Source organism: Pyxicephalus adspersus, chromosome 12 (genome assembly GCF_032062135.1).
Source record: "Pyxicephalus adspersus chromosome 12, UCB_Pads_2.0, whole genome shotgun sequence".
Taxonomy (NCBI): domain Eukaryota; kingdom Metazoa; phylum Chordata; class Amphibia; order Anura; family Pyxicephalidae; genus Pyxicephalus; species Pyxicephalus adspersus.
In genome coordinates this window covers 42,406,681-42,427,201 of record NC_092869.1, presented here as the reverse complement: position 1 = coordinate 42,427,201, position 20,521 = coordinate 42,406,681, and the positions used below count along the sequence as shown (strand labels likewise).

Below are 20,521 nucleotides of genomic sequence, written 5' to 3'. Positions count from 1 at the left end.
ATAATCTCTTCTACACGCCTTTACCTCCCCGACACATGGAGTAAGAGCATTGCACAGGCAAGATCAACTGTAGTTACAATAGGGAAATTGGAATTAGAATGAACTATTACTGAAGTGAATGTAGACAGGAAAACGGCTGCTGGGAGATCATTAGCATTAAAAAAAATGCACCCATCATGCATGTGAATGGGCCCTTTAGTGCTGTTACATGGAAAAAACAAACCTATGAAGCAGTATCTGGTTAAGGTACCATACCTGTCACTCCAAAGCTGTAAGCATCCAGCATGGCATTCTGGGTAGTGGTCACGCTGACTTCTAGACCCAGCTCTTCCAGGGACCAGCTGTTAGCCTGGGCCACGTATTGTCTGGTGGCGGTGATGTAGGCTTCAGGGACAAACAGGCCACCCAACCACACATGGAGGTTCTGGGAAACAGAAAGGTAAACTGCTTTATAAGTGTTGGGTTATAGACTTAGCTTTATTAACACCTATATGTTTACTAGGCAGGAAGTCTGTGTCTGTCTGTGTCATTACCTTAAAAATGTTATGAACTCTTTCTTACAATAGTCCACATTTAATAAATATCGATCTTCCCTTCTCATTACCTTTAATTCCTTTGCTCCACTGGCAGCCGCTGCTTGAGAAATGTTCTGGAGCTGTTTAATGCGGTCGCTAAAATCGGACACCCACTGAATGACCGTCATCCCGGCTGGGACAGTAAAACGGGACCAGCTTCGAGGGAGGATGCCTGGGGAGAGAGAGAATGGTAAGTTCTAAAAATCATCTATCGTCTCCAAAAGCACTTTCTGTGCAGATCTGATGCCTCCCTGCAGACGTACATTAGCATTTGTCCTGCAGATTGGCTGACCTTAGTGTAAGTTTAGAAAAATGTGTATCTTGTAGAACCAAAATGTGGAAAAATGACACAAGCACATTCATTGATTAAAAATACAGGTTCTGCTTCCTACTTCCAATACAACACTGCTTATTATTACTACACAGTATTTATATAGCACAGACATATCGCACAGTGCTGTACAAGTCCATAGTCATGGCACTAGCTAATTTCCCTACCCTAGTCATATGTCATTACCACAAGTCTAGGGTCAATTTTGGGGAAGACAATTAATCTAACTGCCTGATTTTGGAATGTGGGAGGAAACCGGAGTACCCGGAGGAAACCCACACAAACACAGGAAGAGACTGAAACTTCATGCAGATAGAGTCCTGGCCAGGATTCAAATTTGTGACCCAGCGCCACAAAGGCTGGAGTGCTAACCACTGAGCCACCGTGCTGCCCACATAATTGTTTAGTTATCTTCTAATTTGCAATGTGAGTTTGAGTTCTGGCACAGCTAGTAATTTCAGCAAACTTTACAGTAAGTAAGAATCTGTAAATGTAGTAAACGTCTTTCAAAAAGCCTCATTCTAAACATAAAAAATAGATTTGTTCAGTTTGCAATTGTAAGAAGGTGAATAAATCATCTAAGTAGTCATACAGGGCAGTGCTCACCAACCTTTTCACTCCCGCCGACCACTAAAATTACCGGCTCCAGACCACGCATGTGCGGAGAGCGGGGTGTCACTCAAAGAGGGAGAAACCTCCCCCATAGCGACGTCATGATGCTAGAACCCCGCCTGCTCTCCCATCACAGATCTAAGCTTGCGGTGGGAGAGTGGGGAGGTTGTATCCAGAGACGCTTTCCTAAGCTTGGGATTTGTACGGGGGACATAGACTGCGGCTCCGGCTGGTGCGTCCCCCCCCCCCAGTGGGGTCCTTCTGACCCTGCTCGGTGGCGCACTGGCCAGAGCTGCAGACCACTGCTACATGGCAATACCTCCAATCCCTCCTATTGTTTGCTACTTTTCCCCCAGCTATTAGATTTTAAAGCTCTTCGGGGCAGGGTCCTCTCCTCCTCCTGTGCCACTGTCTGTATCCGTCTGTCATTTGCAATCCCTATTTAATTTACATTGCTGTGTAATATGTTGGCGCTATATAAATCCTGGTTATAATAATAACTACAACTTAATAAAAATGGGCATCACAGGTGGACCAATCTTTAAAGAAAACTGCTGATAGTACACCTTACTATAGGTATGTGAGGGGGCACCAACTGGTTGGTGCCACCTCCCTGCTCCATTAGAACAAGGCTTTTGCATATGGGGTAATGTGACCTATGCATGTGGCTATACTTACCCCTGAGTGGACAGTTTCCAGGCATAAACATAATAATAGGGAAGGAGTAGAGATGTCATTCACCTGGGTGCACCATTTAACAAAAGTGCTTACCCAGAATGAATACCTGCAGCAAGGGAGTGCAGATGAGCAAGTACACTTCAACTGGGGTGGGTAAACACTTTTACTCTGCCATGAACATGCAAAGCTGACAGTGCCTCTTTAAGCATCTACTAGCCTGTTTATACCAGCAGCTGGTGATCTCCAGGCCCCTCTTTCTCTGTATACAGAATTTAGCTACAACCTAAAGCCTCACTTTATCCATAAGAATATTTTTTTGTATTCTGGAATAATTTAATAGCACACAGAGTAGTTCACAAACTGTGTTGAACACCAATTTACCTTTAACCAGCTCATTGATCAGTGTGCGCAAGTAGTTAGTCTGCTTCTTCTTTCCTTCGCAGACCTGGACGACATCTGTGAGATCTTGGCGCACATCCTGTAGTAACTTGGCGCCCATTTTCACTTCTCGTTCAAAGAATCTGAACAGGGGATCCTGCAAGGAAAAAACAGGTAAATATTTCCAGTAAAAAAACATCACAACATCAAAACTTATCAGATATGCTCAATTTTTTAAAGAGTGAACAATGGTGCATTCTTTATATACTGCCATGGCTTGAATTTAAACATTTATCTGCTGTTTTAGCTCCTGTGGCTAGTGATTTTTTTATATGCAGTACAGACTTTGAACCTCATCACCATGACTAAAGAGATTAAATAATCCTTTTCACTTAAAACAGACAACTCAAAGTAATCCAAGTGCCAAAGTACTTGACATGCAAAAAACATTTTTTAAATGCAAAGTCTATGGCTAACTACACCACTATCAAACCTGTCCATTGCCCTTAAAAGCCATTCTATCGGTGGGTGCCAGTGGGCAGGGTAGGCTAAGGGGTAGAGTAGAAGATGCAGCTGACAGACCTGCAGCCCATGCTCATGATGAAGGTCACAGTTGAGAAATATGGAGGTGGGCACACTTTGGTCTTTCACCCTATGGCTGTGGTAGTGGGTTGACATTCCCAAGCTCCCAGCTCTGGCAGTCTCCCTCTAACCTTTACCATGGGTGCCCCAACCCCATCCCTAAGCCAGTTATGGCAACCCCCCTCTTTCCATGCAAAGTCCAGTCTAAAAACCCTCAGATGAAAGTTGCCATTTTTAAGTCGCAGTTGCATACAATTCCCAGGACACTGATGCTAAAAACAGTTTGCATGAGCCTAGAAATGGCAAAATCCATCTGAGGCTTCTCACACTGCCAATAACTTTTTTTTGTTTTTGAAGGCCGTTCACCCGTATTGTCACCTAACCTTTATATTTTCCACAGTGCGTTTAAGGTGGTTGAGGGACTGTGGAATGACGTGCAGCCAGTTGCAGGCGGTGGTGTGCAGGGTTCTCATCCAAGCCGGGCGTCCGTCAGATGTGGAGTCTGTCCTCTGCTTCTTCTCTGTTTCCGCATAAGCCAAGTCGTCCTCATCCTCCAGCATTTGCATTTTCAGCATTTTACTGATCATATCAATGCCTGAACCACAGAGGGAAGAAAACAAAAACATGCGGGCCAAAGTAAAGCAAACTAAACTCAAACTGGTAACAAAAATAGAAAAAGCACAAGAGAAAGAAGAGTGGCAAAGATTTCCTGCTACAGAGTGGCCAACATGTGCAAGTGTATAGGGAAGGCAGCGGACAACCTGCAGCTTCTCTGCCTGAAGGGAGTAAACTGACTGAAATCCCTCAGATCCCTATTATTTTAAGGATAACCCCAAACCCAACTTTAATTTTCTTTGGTAATTTTAGAATAAGATATCCAACAGTCATGTAATGGGACTTTTAGTCATACGGTATGCAAATGTCCCATTGAGTGCTTGTTGATACCCACAATGATCCAATATATTCTTTATCAGGATATAAACACAGATATTGCTCAATTCAACAGGGTGTATTTTTGAATTTCAACAGAATACAAAGATTTGATTTTTTTTTTTTTTTTTTTTTAAGATTGCATTGTGTTTACAAGTTTACCTGTCCACCATCTATACCTAGAGCCCACCCACATGTCCTAGTGACCCTGATGCAAACTCTACAATTACACTGGCTGCAGTTCCAACTACAGCAATATCACTAGGGGATTCTGCAGAAAGAAAAACGAAATGACAAAGACAAACAAACAAAAAAAAAAACTTCCATATTTATAAGGGCAGAGAAGAATGAGTTAGAGATTGTAGGCAGATGAGTCAGAAATGCCCAGAAAATACAAGACTGTTGAAGGATGAGAACAAAGGTTACACAAATGCCAATGCGTGGTTGAGATGAGACAGAAATCAGTCACGACTTCAACCACGAATTACAGCAGCACGATCATGAGACACACGAGTGTTATAATCTAAAAGAAAAACGCGACAAGACATTACAGAACCGCAACAGGATGGATGACACTCAAGAAGGTAAAGCTAGAATAGAATAGGTGGGTTAGTTGAGTATAGTAGTACACCTAGAGACAGTCACAAAGATGTTGGCAGGACTCAGATAAGGGACTGATCCTGCAGGAGAAACTTTACCCTGAGTGGTCAGCAGGACTCTCTCTGCATTGTTCGGTAATCCCAGCCAGGATGGAGTTTGGGTGTCAGGTAGTAATTCCACCCATTGCACAAACTCGTCACGCCTACAAAAAAAATAAAAATAAATAAAAAAAAAGTATAAAAAAAAAAAAACACAAAAAACAATGCAAGTACAGAAATACCTGTTCACCCTAAATATTTTTGTTGCTTGACAACACTGCCTCTGTTGTAATGAATTCCAAATCACTACATAAGTTGACCTTTATTTGTCCCTCTTTATATGTTTCAATGCAAACCTCCTTAGAGCCTCTAAACACATTGTGTATGTATGGTAAGGCCTCTGGGAAGTTCTGGGGGCATGCCCTTTCTGTAGCTTCCCCTGGATTTACCTGGGACAAATAAAAGTGGTCTCTAGGAGTTTTGTACAAAACAAATTACCTGATCCCATCTGGCATCTGGATGTCTTTATGTCCATCAATTTTACAAGCAAGTTTAAAGTCTCCATCAAAACTTGAGGTGGTGAACAGCCTCTCCAAGAATGTGTTGAGCAACCGTTGATCGAATTCGTTGTCAATTCGCCCTCCGTAAATGGACTGCGCCATCAGGGTCTTCAGGGCAGACCATGGGATCTTATCGGGTGAAATGTTCTGGCGGCCCTGAAAACAACACACACATTAAACCTTGCTAACTAGAATGGAGGATGTTGCACAAGCTAAACTTTGGAATTCAGTTTTTAGGATACCAATAAATGCATTTTGTAATATTTGTTACATAATATTAATTAAAAAAAAAACTCTGGTGCTGTTCTGTGTCCAATGTTATTATCCCCATCCAGTTCATTTACTATAGACTACAGAAAAGTTTCTTGCTTTGGTATACAGATGAGAATGAAGGACTTCTGTAGTCCAAGACATTCTTGTCCTCCCACCTGCTCTGCAGGGTCTCAGCCATGACCCACCTACTGACTTACTAGTCTTCTCATTACATACCTGCCCTGTCTAGGTGGTGCTAATTAGGAGTCAAAATCTGCCAGGCCTCCAACACATCTATCAATGCGAGTATCAACTTAATGACTTACTTTAGCAGTGTCATCCAGCCAGGTGTCCACAGTGTCACAGGCAGATCTAAGATCAGATTCACCAAATTCATATTTCTTGGACCAACCCAAGGGTGCGTAGCGCAGACGTTCCTGAATGATGGCATGGAACCAGGCTAGCAGGAAGTACAGACGGGCACGCTCATTTGGAGCCTAGAAAGGACCAATAACAAAAAATTAAATTAGGTTTTAAAATGTCAAGTAAGTGGATTAGGTGATCTTAGTGAGGCTACTAACTTACCTTACAGATCCTGGAAACTGGAATACTGCTGAAAGTTCTTAGCATATTAGCCTTTACGCCGGGAGGTGGCTCAAACACAAAGATTCGACCGGCACGCAGCAGGTTCACAGGTACCTTTGTGATGGAAAAAAAAAGGCTTAGCACAAAGCTGATCAGTTTTTTTTTCTCTCTCGAAATTGTCAATTTTTAAACTGTACCTTGGGATTAATCTCCATCGTCAGGAAAAGACGGAATGACGAGTGTGGCTGTAAAGAATGGAGCTTCTTCTCCAGCTGCATCAGCCAGCCAGGTGCCAGATGTACATTTTTCAGCATCACCCATCTGCAACCAGAAGTGTACAAGTCAGCATTTATGCATTATATTCTCCAGCTATGGAAATCTGGGCACAGAGCAACCAACTACTGCCAGACAGATTCAAGTGAAACTGGGCAAAGCAAAGAAATTATGCATAAAGCTGAACTGCAGATTGAACAAGATCCAGTTTTGCAAATCCATTCGATAAAAACAAAGAGGAATTATAGTTTTGGTGGCAACGGAGGAGAAATGGGTGGAAGTTTATGTACCCGAAGATCAGCTTTAACTGCCCTCCCTCCCAGATTCATAAATTTGTCTTTATTTCTTTGCTCCAACACTAGAAGAAATATGCAGAACTTCTTGTCCTAATATAAAGCAAAGCTAGGTGCCTGAGTGACTTTCACATAGCCTATTTGTCATGTGGAGGCAGAGTCTTAGGCTCTGTAAAAAACTTCAAACAAATCATTGGAGATTACCAACTGACTTCTCCATACTCATAAAAAACGTGATCGAGAGGTGACAATATTAGGTATTTGCAGCTGGTACAAATAAAAGTCATAAGCGAAATTATAGAGCATGCAATGAAACCATTAAAACTAACCTTCCAGACTTCACAGCTGTATTGATCGCCTTCTCTGCTTGATTAAATCCTTCCGCAGAGCCTGAAAAGACACAGAGTTAGCGGAGGCAAAGACAGCACTAATAAACCAGTCAATGTACAGAACAGTTCATACCAATAGCTATAGATGTAATCTGGGTATTCTGTTCTGCTGCCAGATCTTCCACACGACCACTGGCATCATATCCAGGTACGGAACACATCAGAACAGGTGTGTTGGGTTTCACCTGTAGAAAATAAAGTGAATTACTGATCAACTTTACATAGCTTGTAAATTCCTCCCCCAACCTTACATTTCATTCACTAATTTCAAGGCACTGTGTTTTTTTCTTTCATTGCTATTACCTCTGTATCCACAATATATGCCAGATCCAATGGCTGGTCTATGATTGACATGAAGGTTTCTCCAAGAATGGTTGAGACAAAGATGTGAGCCATGGCAAGGAGGCGGTCGGGACGGAAGGCTTGGATGAGGAGCAAGCGGTGGACAGCTTGACCAATGGGAGCTGAAACAAGAACAGAAGTAGACTATACTTAGCTTTGACTAACCAAATTTACTATATTTATATTGCATATTCCGGCCATTTAACACTGACTACAGAAGCAGAAAGTTTAAATCAAAATGCTTACAAATTCTAACCTAGTGTTGCAGTCTGCCTAAAGGTATAAAAACCAACAACAAATTCCTAGGAATCAAAGTTTTTCCAGTGTTTGACTTTTTTTTTTTAATTAATTTTAAAACGTGAAAGAACTTCTATCATCAATTTATAATAGGTATCACATCCCAAAATTTACATATTAGAAAGAGTCAAATCCCCTCATAGAACAGAAGGATTTCCAGAGAACATAAAGCAAGATTTGTTTTACTTACACTTTACTCTGGCTATTGGATAGGGACGTTTGCTTCCTCTATCCACACCATCTTTTTATATTTATGTGCTTTTGTGGGCAACTGTTCCAGCTACTTTTCCCAACCATCCTCCAGCTATCTTATGAGATCAGTTAGTGTTTGCTGTGATGCTAAGCCTGCCGGCCCAGAGTGATATGTACCAACACCACTTTAGTTTTGCAACACTCCTGAGTAACCCTACTAACTGCACTGCAGGCTTGTTAGAAACACTTGATATTATGTTTTGTATTTGTTTGCATTTTGAATGATTCAGAAAAAAAAGTTTTTGGAATATTCTATTGTAAAATTACCTGAAAAATCCCTCTTTATCCTCTGGAAATCCCTCTGTTCTATATAGGGATTTGGCTGTTTCTAATAATTTTTTAACAAATATTTTTTTTCTACTAGGTTTTATTGTCCATATATACTGCAGGTTTCATTCCCCCCATCACTAAGAATGGAGCCATGGGTAAGTGAAACCCTTATATGCGTATGCATAGGCATCAGGGGCTATCCAACGACCAACGAAGAGATACAAAGGACACGGGAGAAGTGGTGGATGGATCAGTAAAATATGCTGAGAAGATTTCTGGAGAAGGGCAAACTAGGGGGTAAGGGTGCCATTAATGGGTAAAAGGCCTATATATGCACATCATGGCAAGATCCCACCCCCTTCCACGCTTTAGTTCTGAAGAATCAGCTCTTTGTCACTCTAACATATAAAGTTGAGAAAAACCCAGTGTACCCCCATAAATCAGACACTCACTAGCAGGCTTCTCTTCATTCCACAGATATGGCACAGTCTGCTCTGGAGAACTGCTCTCAAGCCAAATGCAGAATTGCTGTAAAGAAAACCAACATTGTCTAAGTTTTTATTAAGAGGCATTTAGCAATAGAAAATATAGCATTAAACATTTGTCTGTAGCCAGGATTCCACAGGAAACTTACATCATCGGCTTCCACCTTGGATATGACATCCCTGAAGGCAGACAGATTGGCGAGTCTAACCATACCCTCCACCTGTTCTTCTGACAAACCACTGATTTTGGGGACAGAGGAAGAACCAAGGACAATCTCTCTTCCTCTGAGGAAGTGCTGGAACTCCTGATCGTACGTTGGCTCCCTTAAATGACACAAATAAAAAAAAAAGAGTCACTAAAATTGTAACACCAAACATCAAATCCTAAACACCCTTCTAATATTAGTGACATTAACCTTTGGATTGATCTAATTCTAGTATTAAGGATGTGAAGAGCTAAGTAGGCAATATACAGTAGTGTAGGTTTGATATGTTTCAGGCACTGGCAGGCTAGAGAGGGAAGGTACAAGGGTGCCATCACCGGTGTCTTGATGTTCACTTGTATAATACATGAGAGAATAGGAGGTATGGGGTGGTGGTGCATCACAAATGCCTCGAAACTCACTTCTAAAAGGGTGGTAGGGTTTGTTTTACATCATTGTGTCGTTGCAAAATAAAAAAAAAAAAAAAACTTTTTTAGAGATATCTTAAAAAATGATATATAAAGCTGATGTAGGGATCCTGCCCTTTAGCACCACCTTTTTGTATTTCTGATGTAGGGGCCCTGCCCGGTGTGCCACGTGGTATTCTAGCTCTACAAAGCAAAATCTAGAAACATTACCCAACAATTCCCTTCAGCTTAATCCTTGCCAGCAGCATAGCAAAGGTAATGTGGTCCTGATGCAACATCCCTCGAGCCACCCTGTTGAAGGCAACCTGCAAAGTAAAAGGTTGGGATATTATATTTATCCAGCAAGGACAAACATTGATTTAAAGCTTTATTGCGTGCTTAAGTCCATGACCAATGATAAAACACAGAAAAGGCAAGAATGGTGATACAACCCCACAAAATGCCTTAAAATAAGCGCAGACTGGATCTGTATGCCACATTTGGAATACAGTCTATTTTTTTTTTTAATTCAGTTCCATGACTTATAGTATAAGGCAGATAAAGCTTTCCAGACACCAGCAGAATTAGTAGTCACTGCTGTCAGCCTAGGTAGACCTAATCCAGCAAGAAGTCGAGTTACAAAATCTCCTTCCTTAGTGCTGACGACAACAACACAATGCAATGAGACTAAAGTGAATAACTGTAATAACTTATAGATGTCAAAAGGTTCACTAATGCAAGTTATATACTCAAAGACCCTAGAAGCTCACAGGAGACTGGAATATACAACATGCACTGAAGTAAAAGAAGATAGGGAGCTCTCATTGTACCTGGAAGAGGTCTTTGGTAATCACAGAAAGCCGTTGAGTGTGATCTGTGATTCCTTTGAGGTTGGGATTCTCATACAGCACAGTATGGTAGATGTCCAGGAAGAACTGCAGGGAGTACTGGTACAGGAAGTGGATCTAGACCGAGAAACAAAAAGTATACATATTAAAATTGCAGTGAACTACAAGACACAGGGTTCTATTGTTCAAGTCATTGGGAAACCATAAAAAATAGAATTTAAAAAAATAAATTTTTTTGGGATCCAACAGTGACATAGGGCCAATTGAATGCAATTCTACGTGATGCTTCAATTGTATTTGAAAACATGTTACTTGCATGTTAGATGCAATACAGCTATACCTAGAACCCACATGTGACAAGTCATACGGGGGATTCATTGAAGAGTCTCACCTGTTTGAGTGACTCCATTGTAAAGTAAATGCTGCTGCAGGCAGTGGATAGTGGCAGGTACTGCTGAGATACGTTCTCCACCTCCTGCATGACTATGTCTGTCTCCTCTACTTTGCGGGTGACCTCTGCTGCCTCCTTTTTCAGGTTCTCCAGAGTAGTGATGATGGTGTCGTCATCCAATATGCGACCTTTAACCTCATTTAGGGCCTGCAGAAGAGATTTTTCCAGCTGTCTCAAGCGGAGCTGGAACTCCCCTGGAAAATAAGATCATCATGATTTCTTGTGTACTTCCTGTAATGTCATACAAAAGACAGTTACAGCCAAAACTGTTAAATACCGGCATGCGACTGCTCATTGCAAACTATCTTTATTTACACTCTTGTATATGATTTGTAAAGAACTCCTTTGTAACTGGGCTCACCTTGAAGCTTAAGAAGATCTGATCGTTTCTCATCCACATCTGGTCTTTCTGCCTTCAGGACCTCATTCAGACACTGACTCTGTAAACTGCTGCGAGTCACAGTGAAGTTCACAAATGTTACACGTGAGCATAGATCTGGCGGGAATTCCACCTTAAAGAAGAAAAAAAATCATATGCATCTGGCAGGTTTGCATTTGAGAAGATATCTCATTAGGAAAACGTATGTGCCACGCTACATACTGTGGGATCTCTTGTGGAGAGGAATATTACAAATGATGGGGACAAGTCAATGTCTTGATCTCCCAGGGTGATCAACACTCTGCCGCCAGTTCTCCGAACCTCACGATTCAAGACAGGGTTAAGAATGGGATCATAGCTTTCCACGTCCTAGGAGAGGAGGGAAAAAAAAGAAGAAAAAAAAAAAAGGTTAGTCTGTCACCATTTCTCATTTATAATTTAAATTAGAACCCCAATTAAATTGCTAAGATGGTCATGGACCCAGCCTGTGAGGCAGCATCATTAACAGTAGCCTGGTCACACTGTACTACAGCACTAAACTGCAGTACTCACACACTATAACATGGGTGCTATTCAAAGTAAAAGAGCAAGGACTTCATCAGACTGGTCAGAAAATGCCTGGAAATAGATTTTGGAGATACACAAACATGCAAACACTTATTTTTTAAAAGCTAGGGAGTTCATGTTTTAAAAAAATAAAGTCCAATTTTAGAGATCTGGACTCACCTGGACAAGAAGTGGGTTTCCGAAACGCAGAGCGCTTTCCAAGTTCTTTCTGAAGGCATCATCCAGGAAGCTTGTGCGGGTGATCTTGCGGTCCTTGTATTCATTCATAATAAACTCTGTCGCCTGGCCTGACGGATCAATAATCAGAGGATACCTGCAACACAAGCACACAGGATTGGTATATCTAATCAGACATTGGCTGTAACTTCTGGTATAGTTTGCGTTGAGGACCCTTGGTTGTATAATAACAAATTCTCGGTAGAGTGGAGGAGGCAGAAGCATGATCTTAAAGGCACCAAATCAAGCAATTTAAAGGCCAGATGCCCAACCTGTGGCCCTATGGAAATTACCGCATGGCCCTAAGGCAAATGAATCAGCACTTCCACATTTAAATTACCAACAGCCACCTTAAAAATGACCTTTGCCATATTTGATAGGAAGTTGTAATCTGTTGCAGTTCCAAGTGACGTTTCTCTAACCTATGACTGGATTGTCTTCAGTATTGAAAAATTCCCATAGTGTCTGCAGTCTCCAATGATTTTCTGTAACATTATATGCACTAATTATTATGTGTGGCTGTCCAGGGACAGTGATCAGCTTCAGTTGATGTCCCTATATTTATTACAGTGGTGTTCAATTCCAGGCCTTAAAGGCTAGAATCCTCACACAGTTAGTTTTGCTCTAACAGACTGCAGTAAATTTAGTATGGTTAAAAAAAAATAATAAAAGATTATTCTAAACAAATCAGTATACCCAAAATCTAACTTCATTAACATAACATTAGACACATTAGCTTTGATTAGAGTGGGGAAATAATGCGACCTGTCAGGGTTTCTCCTTTTTGCAGTCCATCAATAAGATGTCATGTCTGCCTTATTGATGTAACACAGCAGTAGCAGACGAAAGGTGAAAGCTTTAGCTCTGTTGAATGAAAATGATATACCTGTTGAATCGTTTCAGCATGATGGCGTTCTCTGTGCACAGGTCATCTGCAGGTAAGGAACTGGCTTGCCAGCGAAGTCTTTCATCTGCATTGGACAGATATTCTGTTCTTGCAATGTCTGTGCGGAACTGCAGACAACAAATGACAAGTTAAAAGGGGAAACAAGCTGGTAACACAATAAAAATATCTTTTTCAGCACAATGAAGAGCCAAATATTGTATAATACCTGGATATTGGCTTGCTGCAAGTGATGAGACCAAGTTGTAAACAAGTTCTGCCTCATCTGCTGGTCGAAGTAACCAGCATAAGCAATGAAAGCTGCAGACAGCAGGCAGTCACCGGCAATGGTGGACATCTGGTTTTTGAAGGTATCGCTGGTCTTCTCCCATCGATCTCTTTCTGCTGACAAACTTTTCAGGAGTGCAGTGCTGCGGTTTACCTAAAAAGCAGATCATAAAAACAGCTCAAAAACTCAAAAGATATTGTAGAAGAACATGTGTGGATAAGTTTATTATAGCTCAACTCAAAAACTTTCCCAACTTTCCCTTCCCAACCACAGGAGAAACATGTAAAATGTTTTTCTCTAATTTACCTATTTCAACATAAAATGGCATAGTGTCATCCTCATCAGGGAGAAGGAATCATTTACTGGGCCAATAAATCATTTAAACATTCAATGTACCTGAATGAGCTTTATGTTCTTTGATGCATTGGTACATCAGTGATGAGAGTGTGGAGTCTGAAAATTGTGCTGTATAAACATTGCAGGCGAGGGAACCAGCAATAGCTATCCTTACACACAGGTGTGGATAGGTAAGACAGACAGGGAAAATTACCAGCCCGGCTCCTGCCACTAAATACCTAAACTTAAAATTCTAAATGATCTCCTGATCACCTTTTTTACTGCATCAAGCAAGTGATATTTATTCCCCATTCAGACCTGCTTAGACATATGCCAAGAATTGGCATCAAAGGTTCTAAGAAAGAAATAATGCCTTCTAGTATGTGGTAAAATCAATAATGTGATGCCAAATTTGGAAGATATTTGGCATCATATAGTTTCAGCCTGGAAGAGAATTAAAGGGCCCGGATAAGGCTGTAAATAAGTGTTGTGTATTTGCAGCTTTCTGTTTGGGATCCAAGGCCGGAGTGTCCAGGAAAGGAATGGGTCATCCAGACACGTCAACTCCAGGAATTGAGGATTGGGCAAGGACCTGGCTGATGCTAAAAAGGAGCGTGTCTGACACTGGGGAGGTTGCAGCCTGAGGCCAGGTGGGTCAGCTGCAAAGGCTGTCTGAAGCCTGCGAGCTGGGAAAAGGTCTCCCACAATTTAGGTCTGGTAGATACAACCAGACCTAAAGCCAGGAGGCTAAATTTGGGGTTTTTGTCATGCTGTGACAGAATGACTAATTGCCTGCGAGGGAAAACTATGGATTTTCTTTGGGGTTTTTATGAATAAAAGTTAAATTTAAGCCCGAGAAACCTTTCTGCAGCCAGTGTGTTATAAGTGTTATGAATACCCCTCCTAAAACTTTCCACAGAATGTCATTCCAGATTTCGAAAACTGGACAGTGTAATGTGTTCATTTTAAATGTAGATATTGCTCAGTGGAGTGCTTTAAAAAAAAAAATAAGGTGTAAATTCTTTAATTAAAACAAACATGAATGCAAAGCAGGGGTATCAATAATTTTATCTTACCTTGGCTTCTACAGCAGCCAAGTCTGCTTTGATGGCCTGGGCCTCAGAAATAAGGACTGCGTATTCCTCCTTGTAGCGGGCAATGCTGGCTTCCAGATCACGGATCATTTGCTCCACTTCATTGGCCTTTGCCTGGTTGTCTTTGGCATCATCCTCCAGTTTTTGGAGTTCGTTCCTCAGGGGCTCCACACGCTTCAACATGTCAGCATAATTTAGCTGTTATATAAATAAAAAAAATTAGTGGGGTTTAATGGAAAATTCTTTTCACCCTGTACATTATACATTTTAAGATATGATTTTCACCAAAACAGCAATGGCAAGATTTTCACCAAAACAGCAATGGCAAGATAATTATTGCTTTACTGGACCAGCAGCCTTTAACAGCTAAATTTTAGGCTTTGTACACATTGGATCCTTTACATGACTTTGGATTATCACAAAAGGACACTTTAAAGGACGCTTTTTCGTTTATTCTTTAATATGATTTCTATTCACACTATATTCAGCAGTTGAAATGCACAAGTTAACCACATGTGCTAAATAAGAACATGCATGCAATCTCAACATAAATGCAGTAGTTAATTTGCTCAATGTGCGGTGCAAAATAAGACAAAAAAATCAGCTCAATACCTGTGCAATAGCCCATTTCACCATAGGCCCACAAGCCAGGGAGGCTCGGTTTACAATCTCATAATTGTAGCTGGGATTGGACATGTAATTCTTCTTCATTTTCTCACGAATGGCATCACTAAAAGGAGGAGAAAATAAAAGAACAAGTTAGGGTTATACTAGAATTGAAGAGTACACAACTAACTACAAAGAGGAAAGTATGGAGAAACTTTACAAGGTCCTGGGTGAATTCAGACATGGCCTTTTTTCCCTCTCACTCTCTGTAAATAGTTTCAATACAAGTTTGTCTTGGACAGCTAATGTCAAAATGCAATCTTTGCAGCAGTCCATAATGTTTAGCAGTAAACTGAACAATTTAACAAGCTGTTAAAAAGATTGTATGAGAAGCTGTAACTATAGTTGAACATGCAGGTGGCAATCCATTGGGCCCAGCACATTGGGCTTCAGCTTGCATGAGTCTCTCCAATTCCCCCTTCACTGCTCACTACTGGGTCATCACCGTACCAGGTCCCCTGGTCCCTGACCACTTTCACTATTCACATCACTAACCCTTGGGATATCAAAGCTCTGTAGATAAAAATAATTTTCAAGACATGTTTTGTTAAACAGAGTGCAAAGCACCTTGGGGGTGTTATGCAACCACCAGAAGTAGTGTTATGTCAAACAAATATATACAGGTACCTCTAGGGAAAATATATATATTATGCAGCACTGTACATTAAATATTCCCAGATGTCAGAAGCATCTCAAACTCATGTCAGACTGATTCCATGAACAGGCCCAATGCAAAATTGATATAAGTAAAATATTGGAGCTGCTACTGCTAACTTCCTTGCTAATTATGTGGCGATTATGCTTAGCTATAGGCAACAGTAAGTCCTGGCATGGTCTGAAGTATATCAATTCAGTAAAGTTTGAAAAACGTATTCGCATAAGTTTGTGTCATTTGACTTAATGTATTGCAGAGAGTTATCATGAGAGCCAGACAGAAACTTTCTCAAAAAGAACTTCACATAAAAAGTATTGTTCGAAGTCTGAATGCTCAGAAAATGCCAAAATATCTTCAAAGTTACAAAGAAAGTCCAGACCTGTCGAACTCACTTATATAAAGAATATTAGGTGACCAAAAAAAATAAGGACCTCAATTCACATGACAGATTTGTGTTAGAGGAAACTGTGAGGAAGAGAAATATGGAAGCTGGTACCGCTGACTTGCATTCAAGTGTACAGGTACAGGACTTTCATTCTGAACCCTCCTCCTTAAGGCTGAACCCCAGGCAAATGTAAAAACAGATTAAGTATATAAATGTGAATTGGTACCAGCCTCCTACAATGGCTTTTACAATAATGCTCAGACATTAGGGAGGAGGAAGCAGCACAAGAAGTCAAATTACTTCTGCTGAGGTGTAAGGTGTATGCTCTGTGGAACACCGAGTCAGATGAATAGTCTTGCTGCTTTTTCTTTCACCGCCCAGTCACAGGATGAGTGGACAAGACCTGCAAGTGTCACCAAGCAGCAGGAAAGAAAATCAGACCTCCTCCTTAGTTAGACAGAGCTGTGTTGTGTATTAACACGAGTGCCTGGAGTTCAGCTTTAATCAACTGAGAAGTATCTGGACTGGACCAAGAATGTGTATCAGGCTTGTTGCAAGCTGGTCAGTGATTGATTAAGTTTTTTCCAGGATCTCTATTCACACAGGTTACCTGACTGCAAACTGATCAAATATCCTGTGTGCATGCATGCCAAGAAATCTGCTGCAAGAAGGAACTGCTGCTTAAATTAGAAATTCATAGCGTTCAGAAAGATAGAACCCAAAAGGTGTGGAAAATAAAGTTATGCGCTCTTTGACAGCAGACTGAGGTAAGGAAATTTTTAGTTGTAGACGAAGCAGATTGTTGAACGCCAGCAGCTGATGACAAAGACAATACCTGAGATCTTCTGAGCGTAAGTTGATAATCTGGGTGATGAAATTATCTCTGAGAACAACAGTTCTGATCTTTTTCCAATCATTCGTCTCCTCTCCCAGGAGGAGACAGATAGACTCAAGGGCCAGTTTTACTGCAGCAGGAGGGTTGGCCATTGCTTTTACTTCAACAAGGTGCTGTCTCTTTATAGAGCTCACCGCTATTAAGGAGGGTGAAAATAGTGTTAACACACGTGCAGTGTTAGTAATGAAACTGCCGCTGGGGATTTGAGAAAGGAATTTCAGTTCCGGAATAAAATCCAAAAGGTCCAAACCAAAAGCTAACTCCTGTTATAAATTTAGTTCAAGGTGGGGGATATCTATTGGCTTTTACTGCAATTAGGAGACCTTTCTTTGTGGCTGCACCAAGCAAGGGACTAGGGCTTTGTTAGCATGCATAGAAGCAATGTACAGCATGCTAAAGCCTTCTGTAAACCTTTCAGCAAGCTTTGAGCAGCTTTGTTAGGACCTTTAAATAAATACTATAGTGTTCTCCTTGTCCCCTTTTAGCAGGGTGGACCAACCGGCACTTTTTAGTATCCACCTGGCTGTTTTAGGATGGGTAAATAAAAAGTTGGGTCACAAAACAGGAGCCATCACCCGTCTACAATTTTTTCCTACCCAGGTAAAAAAAAAAAAAAAATCACTGTAACAGTTCCAATATGGCGCTGTTATACACAGGTCGTGATGGCAGTGCCACACCACTTCCCAGCCACCTACCCATCCACATCTGCCTGGGCAGTACCAAGTACAAGCCTAGCTTTCCTTTTGGTGTGCAGTCGGATAAAAGGACAGCAATAGGCTTGTGCCAAGGTTAGTCCCGACTACTGACCCAGGCAATGCAGAAGAGCGACAGACACTGGATAACCTGCACACATCACTATTTTTTTAAGGGATTTTTTGCCATTTTATTTGGATTATGAAATGATTCACCGGAAGACCCTATAAACCTTTCCCTTAAAATAAGCCTGGCCATACTACATGGAAACCCCCCCAAAAGTTATCTATAGACAAAAAACTTTCTCTTGGGGGAGAAGGGCCTGTTAAAAGAACAAGCATCCCCTTTGCCCTGTAAAGACTACTTTAAAGGCTTAAAGCTTGCACTTTGCTCCTATGCACGCTGAAGTTTGCATGGAGAAGACTTTACACTCCATAGTTCCAAAATTCAAGCAGATATTTCAATACAGCCAATCATTTTTTAAAGAAATTGGTGACATCACTGGGGTACAAAATAGATGAATCTACCAACTGAATGAAGGATTTCAAAGTGTGCCAATCATTAAAGAACCCTTTATGAACAATTCCTTTCTTTTTCTCAAGCAGCAGTTGTACAAAAACTTATCTATTCACCTGATCTCCTCAGCAGAAAAGTTTACAATAGTTGGAATGAAGTTTTCCCTCATTATGATGGAACGAATCTGCTTCCAGTCCGTTGTACTCTCACCCAGCAGCAGACAGATGGACTCCAACGCCAGTTTCACTGCTGCTGGAGGATTAGCCATAGAACGGACCTCTACCAGGTGCTGCTTCTTTATTGATTTTACAGCTAATCAGAAGATGCGATCACAGCAGATCAAAGGGAGACAGAGTGAGAGAGACAGGGAAAATGGAAATGACAGAAAAAAAAAAAAAAAACAGAATGAGAAGAAAAATTAGGAATTTTGATTAGAACATTCATTCTGAAAAATCATACATTTGCCATAATACAAGGGCTGACAGGAAAGTCAAAACCGCTTATGAGAAATCAAGCAGTAGTATACATAAAAAAAAATCTTCTGTAGTATCTAACAAATCTATTTTATATCAAAACAACTATTTAAACCCTTTATGAAGTTATTAATATTTATGAAGATGCCCAAGCCAAATTTAGCAGCATGTGCTTGGTATATGAACAGCTCTGTAGAACAAATGGAGTACAGACAGGCAGTACACCCCCCCTCCCCCCTTTGCCCCTATTCATTCCATATGGGAAAGCCTGATGCTGGCAGGGGTGTACCAACCAAGAGCACAATTGTTGTCAGTGAGAAAGCAGTAGCTGCACCACAACCTCAACATTCATGTGAGTAAGCCTCCAGTGTCAGCTGGTGGCTCTCAGATAGATGTACCAACCAAGGGCACAATTGTTGTCAGTGAGAAAGCAGTAGCTGCACCACAACCTCAACATTCATGTGAGTAAGCCTCCAGTGTCAGCTGGTTGCTCTCAGATAGAACGTCTGCTGTCTGTGGCCCTATTAGAGAGATTTCCTCTCACTTCCTGTGTACTTACCAAGGCAGAAAGTGAGGAACATACTACTAGGAACACAGACAACAATATACACCTGACAGAGGTTAGTTTTGCATAGCGGCAAAATGTTAGGAAAAACAAACATTTTGACTGGAATTGGGTTTTGAGCAAAAAAAAAAAAAATATTCTATATATAAAGCTTTGGTCAAGCTATCTGCCCCATCTCCAGCTGTCCAGTACTTCCAGCAACTATAGTTGCTTGGCTCACCACCTACATTTTCTACAAATATATGAAATACCATCTTATATGTGCATTTTGTTACATAAATTGGGATTAATTTGCTTTTACTAATCTAACTCAAATAAAGATTTGTTTCTATTACTTGTGATTGTAATATGCTTAGGTGTAATGGCAAGGGTTCCAATTGCTATAATTAAACATCACTATTGACTTTACCATTCTGAGCCTCAATGACAGCGGGTTCTACTGCACAATTGTTGTCAGTGAGAAAGCAGTAGCTGCACCACAACCTCAACATTCATGTGAGTAAGCCTCCAGTGTCAGCTGGTGGCTCTCAGATAGAACGTCTGCTGTCTGTGGCCCTATTAGAGAGATTTCCTCTCACTTCCTGTGTACTTACCAAGGCAGAAAGTGAGGGACATACTACTAGGAACACAGACAACAATATACACCTGACAGAGGTTAGTTTTGCATAGCGGCAAAATATTAGGAAAAACATTTTGACTGGAATTGGGTTTTGAGCCAAAAAAAAACAAAAAAAAAAAAATATATATATAGTCTATATATAAAGCTTTGGTCAAGCTATCTGCCCATCTCCAGCAGCTGTCCAGTACTTCCAGCAACTATAGTTGCTTGGCTCACCGCCTACATTTTCTACAAATATATGAAACAACATCTTATATGTGCATTTTGTTACATGGGTTGGGACTAATTTTCTTTTACTAATCTAACTCAAATAAAGATTTGTTTCTATTACTTGTGATTGTGATATGCTTAGGTGTAATGGCAAGGGTTCCAATTGCTATAATTAAACATCACTATTGACTTTACCATTCTGAGCCTCAATGACAGCGGGTTCTACTTGATCCAGATCCTCCTTTACACTCTTCTGTTTTTCAGCAATACCTGCTTGCTGCTTATGCAGCTGTTCCTGGATCTCCTGACTCATAACCTGCAGAAATACAAAGTCATCATCAGATTTAATTACAGCAATGAATACACTCTAAACAGGTGATTCTTTTTGTCAGCACTCTTCAAGGATACACAATACTTGTTGTATATCAGAAGGAGAAAGTGCATGCTTG

General features: G+C 40.9%; 1 protein-coding gene across 3 annotated transcripts in view; it reads right to left on the bottom strand.

The window, feature by feature from the left end:
• DYNC1H1 (dynein cytoplasmic 1 heavy chain 1) overlaps window positions 1-20,521 on the bottom strand; it is a 51,649-nt gene that overhangs the window by 1,359 nt on the left and 29,769 nt on the right. For 2 of the 3 annotated variants that reach the window (XM_072428131.1, XM_072428129.1), the window contains exons 51-76: window positions 20,268-20,388; window positions 18,322-18,517; window positions 15,008-15,125; window positions 14,378-14,593; window positions 12,906-13,118; window positions 12,680-12,807; window positions 11,737-11,890; window positions 11,233-11,379; window positions 10,993-11,143; window positions 10,572-10,825; window positions 10,163-10,297; window positions 9,564-9,658; window positions 8,872-9,046; window positions 8,690-8,765; window positions 7,380-7,540; window positions 7,150-7,261; window positions 7,017-7,077; window positions 6,319-6,442; window positions 6,122-6,235; window positions 5,863-6,033; window positions 5,223-5,440; window positions 4,785-4,888; window positions 3,540-3,751; window positions 2,578-2,731; window positions 605-747; window positions 256-424 (exon numbers count right to left, since the gene is read on the bottom strand). In XM_072428131.1, the coding sequence (XP_072284232.1) occupies window positions 256-424; window positions 605-747; window positions 2,578-2,731; window positions 3,540-3,751; window positions 4,785-4,888; window positions 5,223-5,440; window positions 5,863-6,033; window positions 6,122-6,235; window positions 6,319-6,442; window positions 7,017-7,077; window positions 7,150-7,261; window positions 7,380-7,540; window positions 8,690-8,765; window positions 8,872-9,046; window positions 9,564-9,658; window positions 10,163-10,297; window positions 10,572-10,825; window positions 10,993-11,143; window positions 11,233-11,379; window positions 11,737-11,890; window positions 12,680-12,807; window positions 12,906-13,118; window positions 14,378-14,593; window positions 15,008-15,125; window positions 18,322-18,517; window positions 20,268-20,388 (3,922 nt within the window). Of the gene's footprint in view, window positions 1-255; window positions 425-604; window positions 748-2,577; window positions 2,732-3,539; window positions 3,752-4,784; window positions 4,889-5,222; window positions 5,441-5,862; window positions 6,034-6,121; window positions 6,236-6,318; window positions 6,443-7,016; window positions 7,078-7,149; window positions 7,262-7,379; window positions 7,541-8,689; window positions 8,766-8,871; window positions 9,047-9,563; window positions 9,659-10,162; window positions 10,298-10,571; window positions 10,826-10,992; window positions 11,144-11,232; window positions 11,380-11,736; window positions 11,891-12,679; window positions 12,808-12,905; window positions 13,119-14,377; window positions 14,594-15,007; window positions 15,126-16,936; window positions 17,133-18,321; window positions 18,518-20,267; window positions 20,389-20,521 lie in introns of all 3 variants that reach the window. The other variant, XM_072428130.1, reaches the window with a different exon arrangement.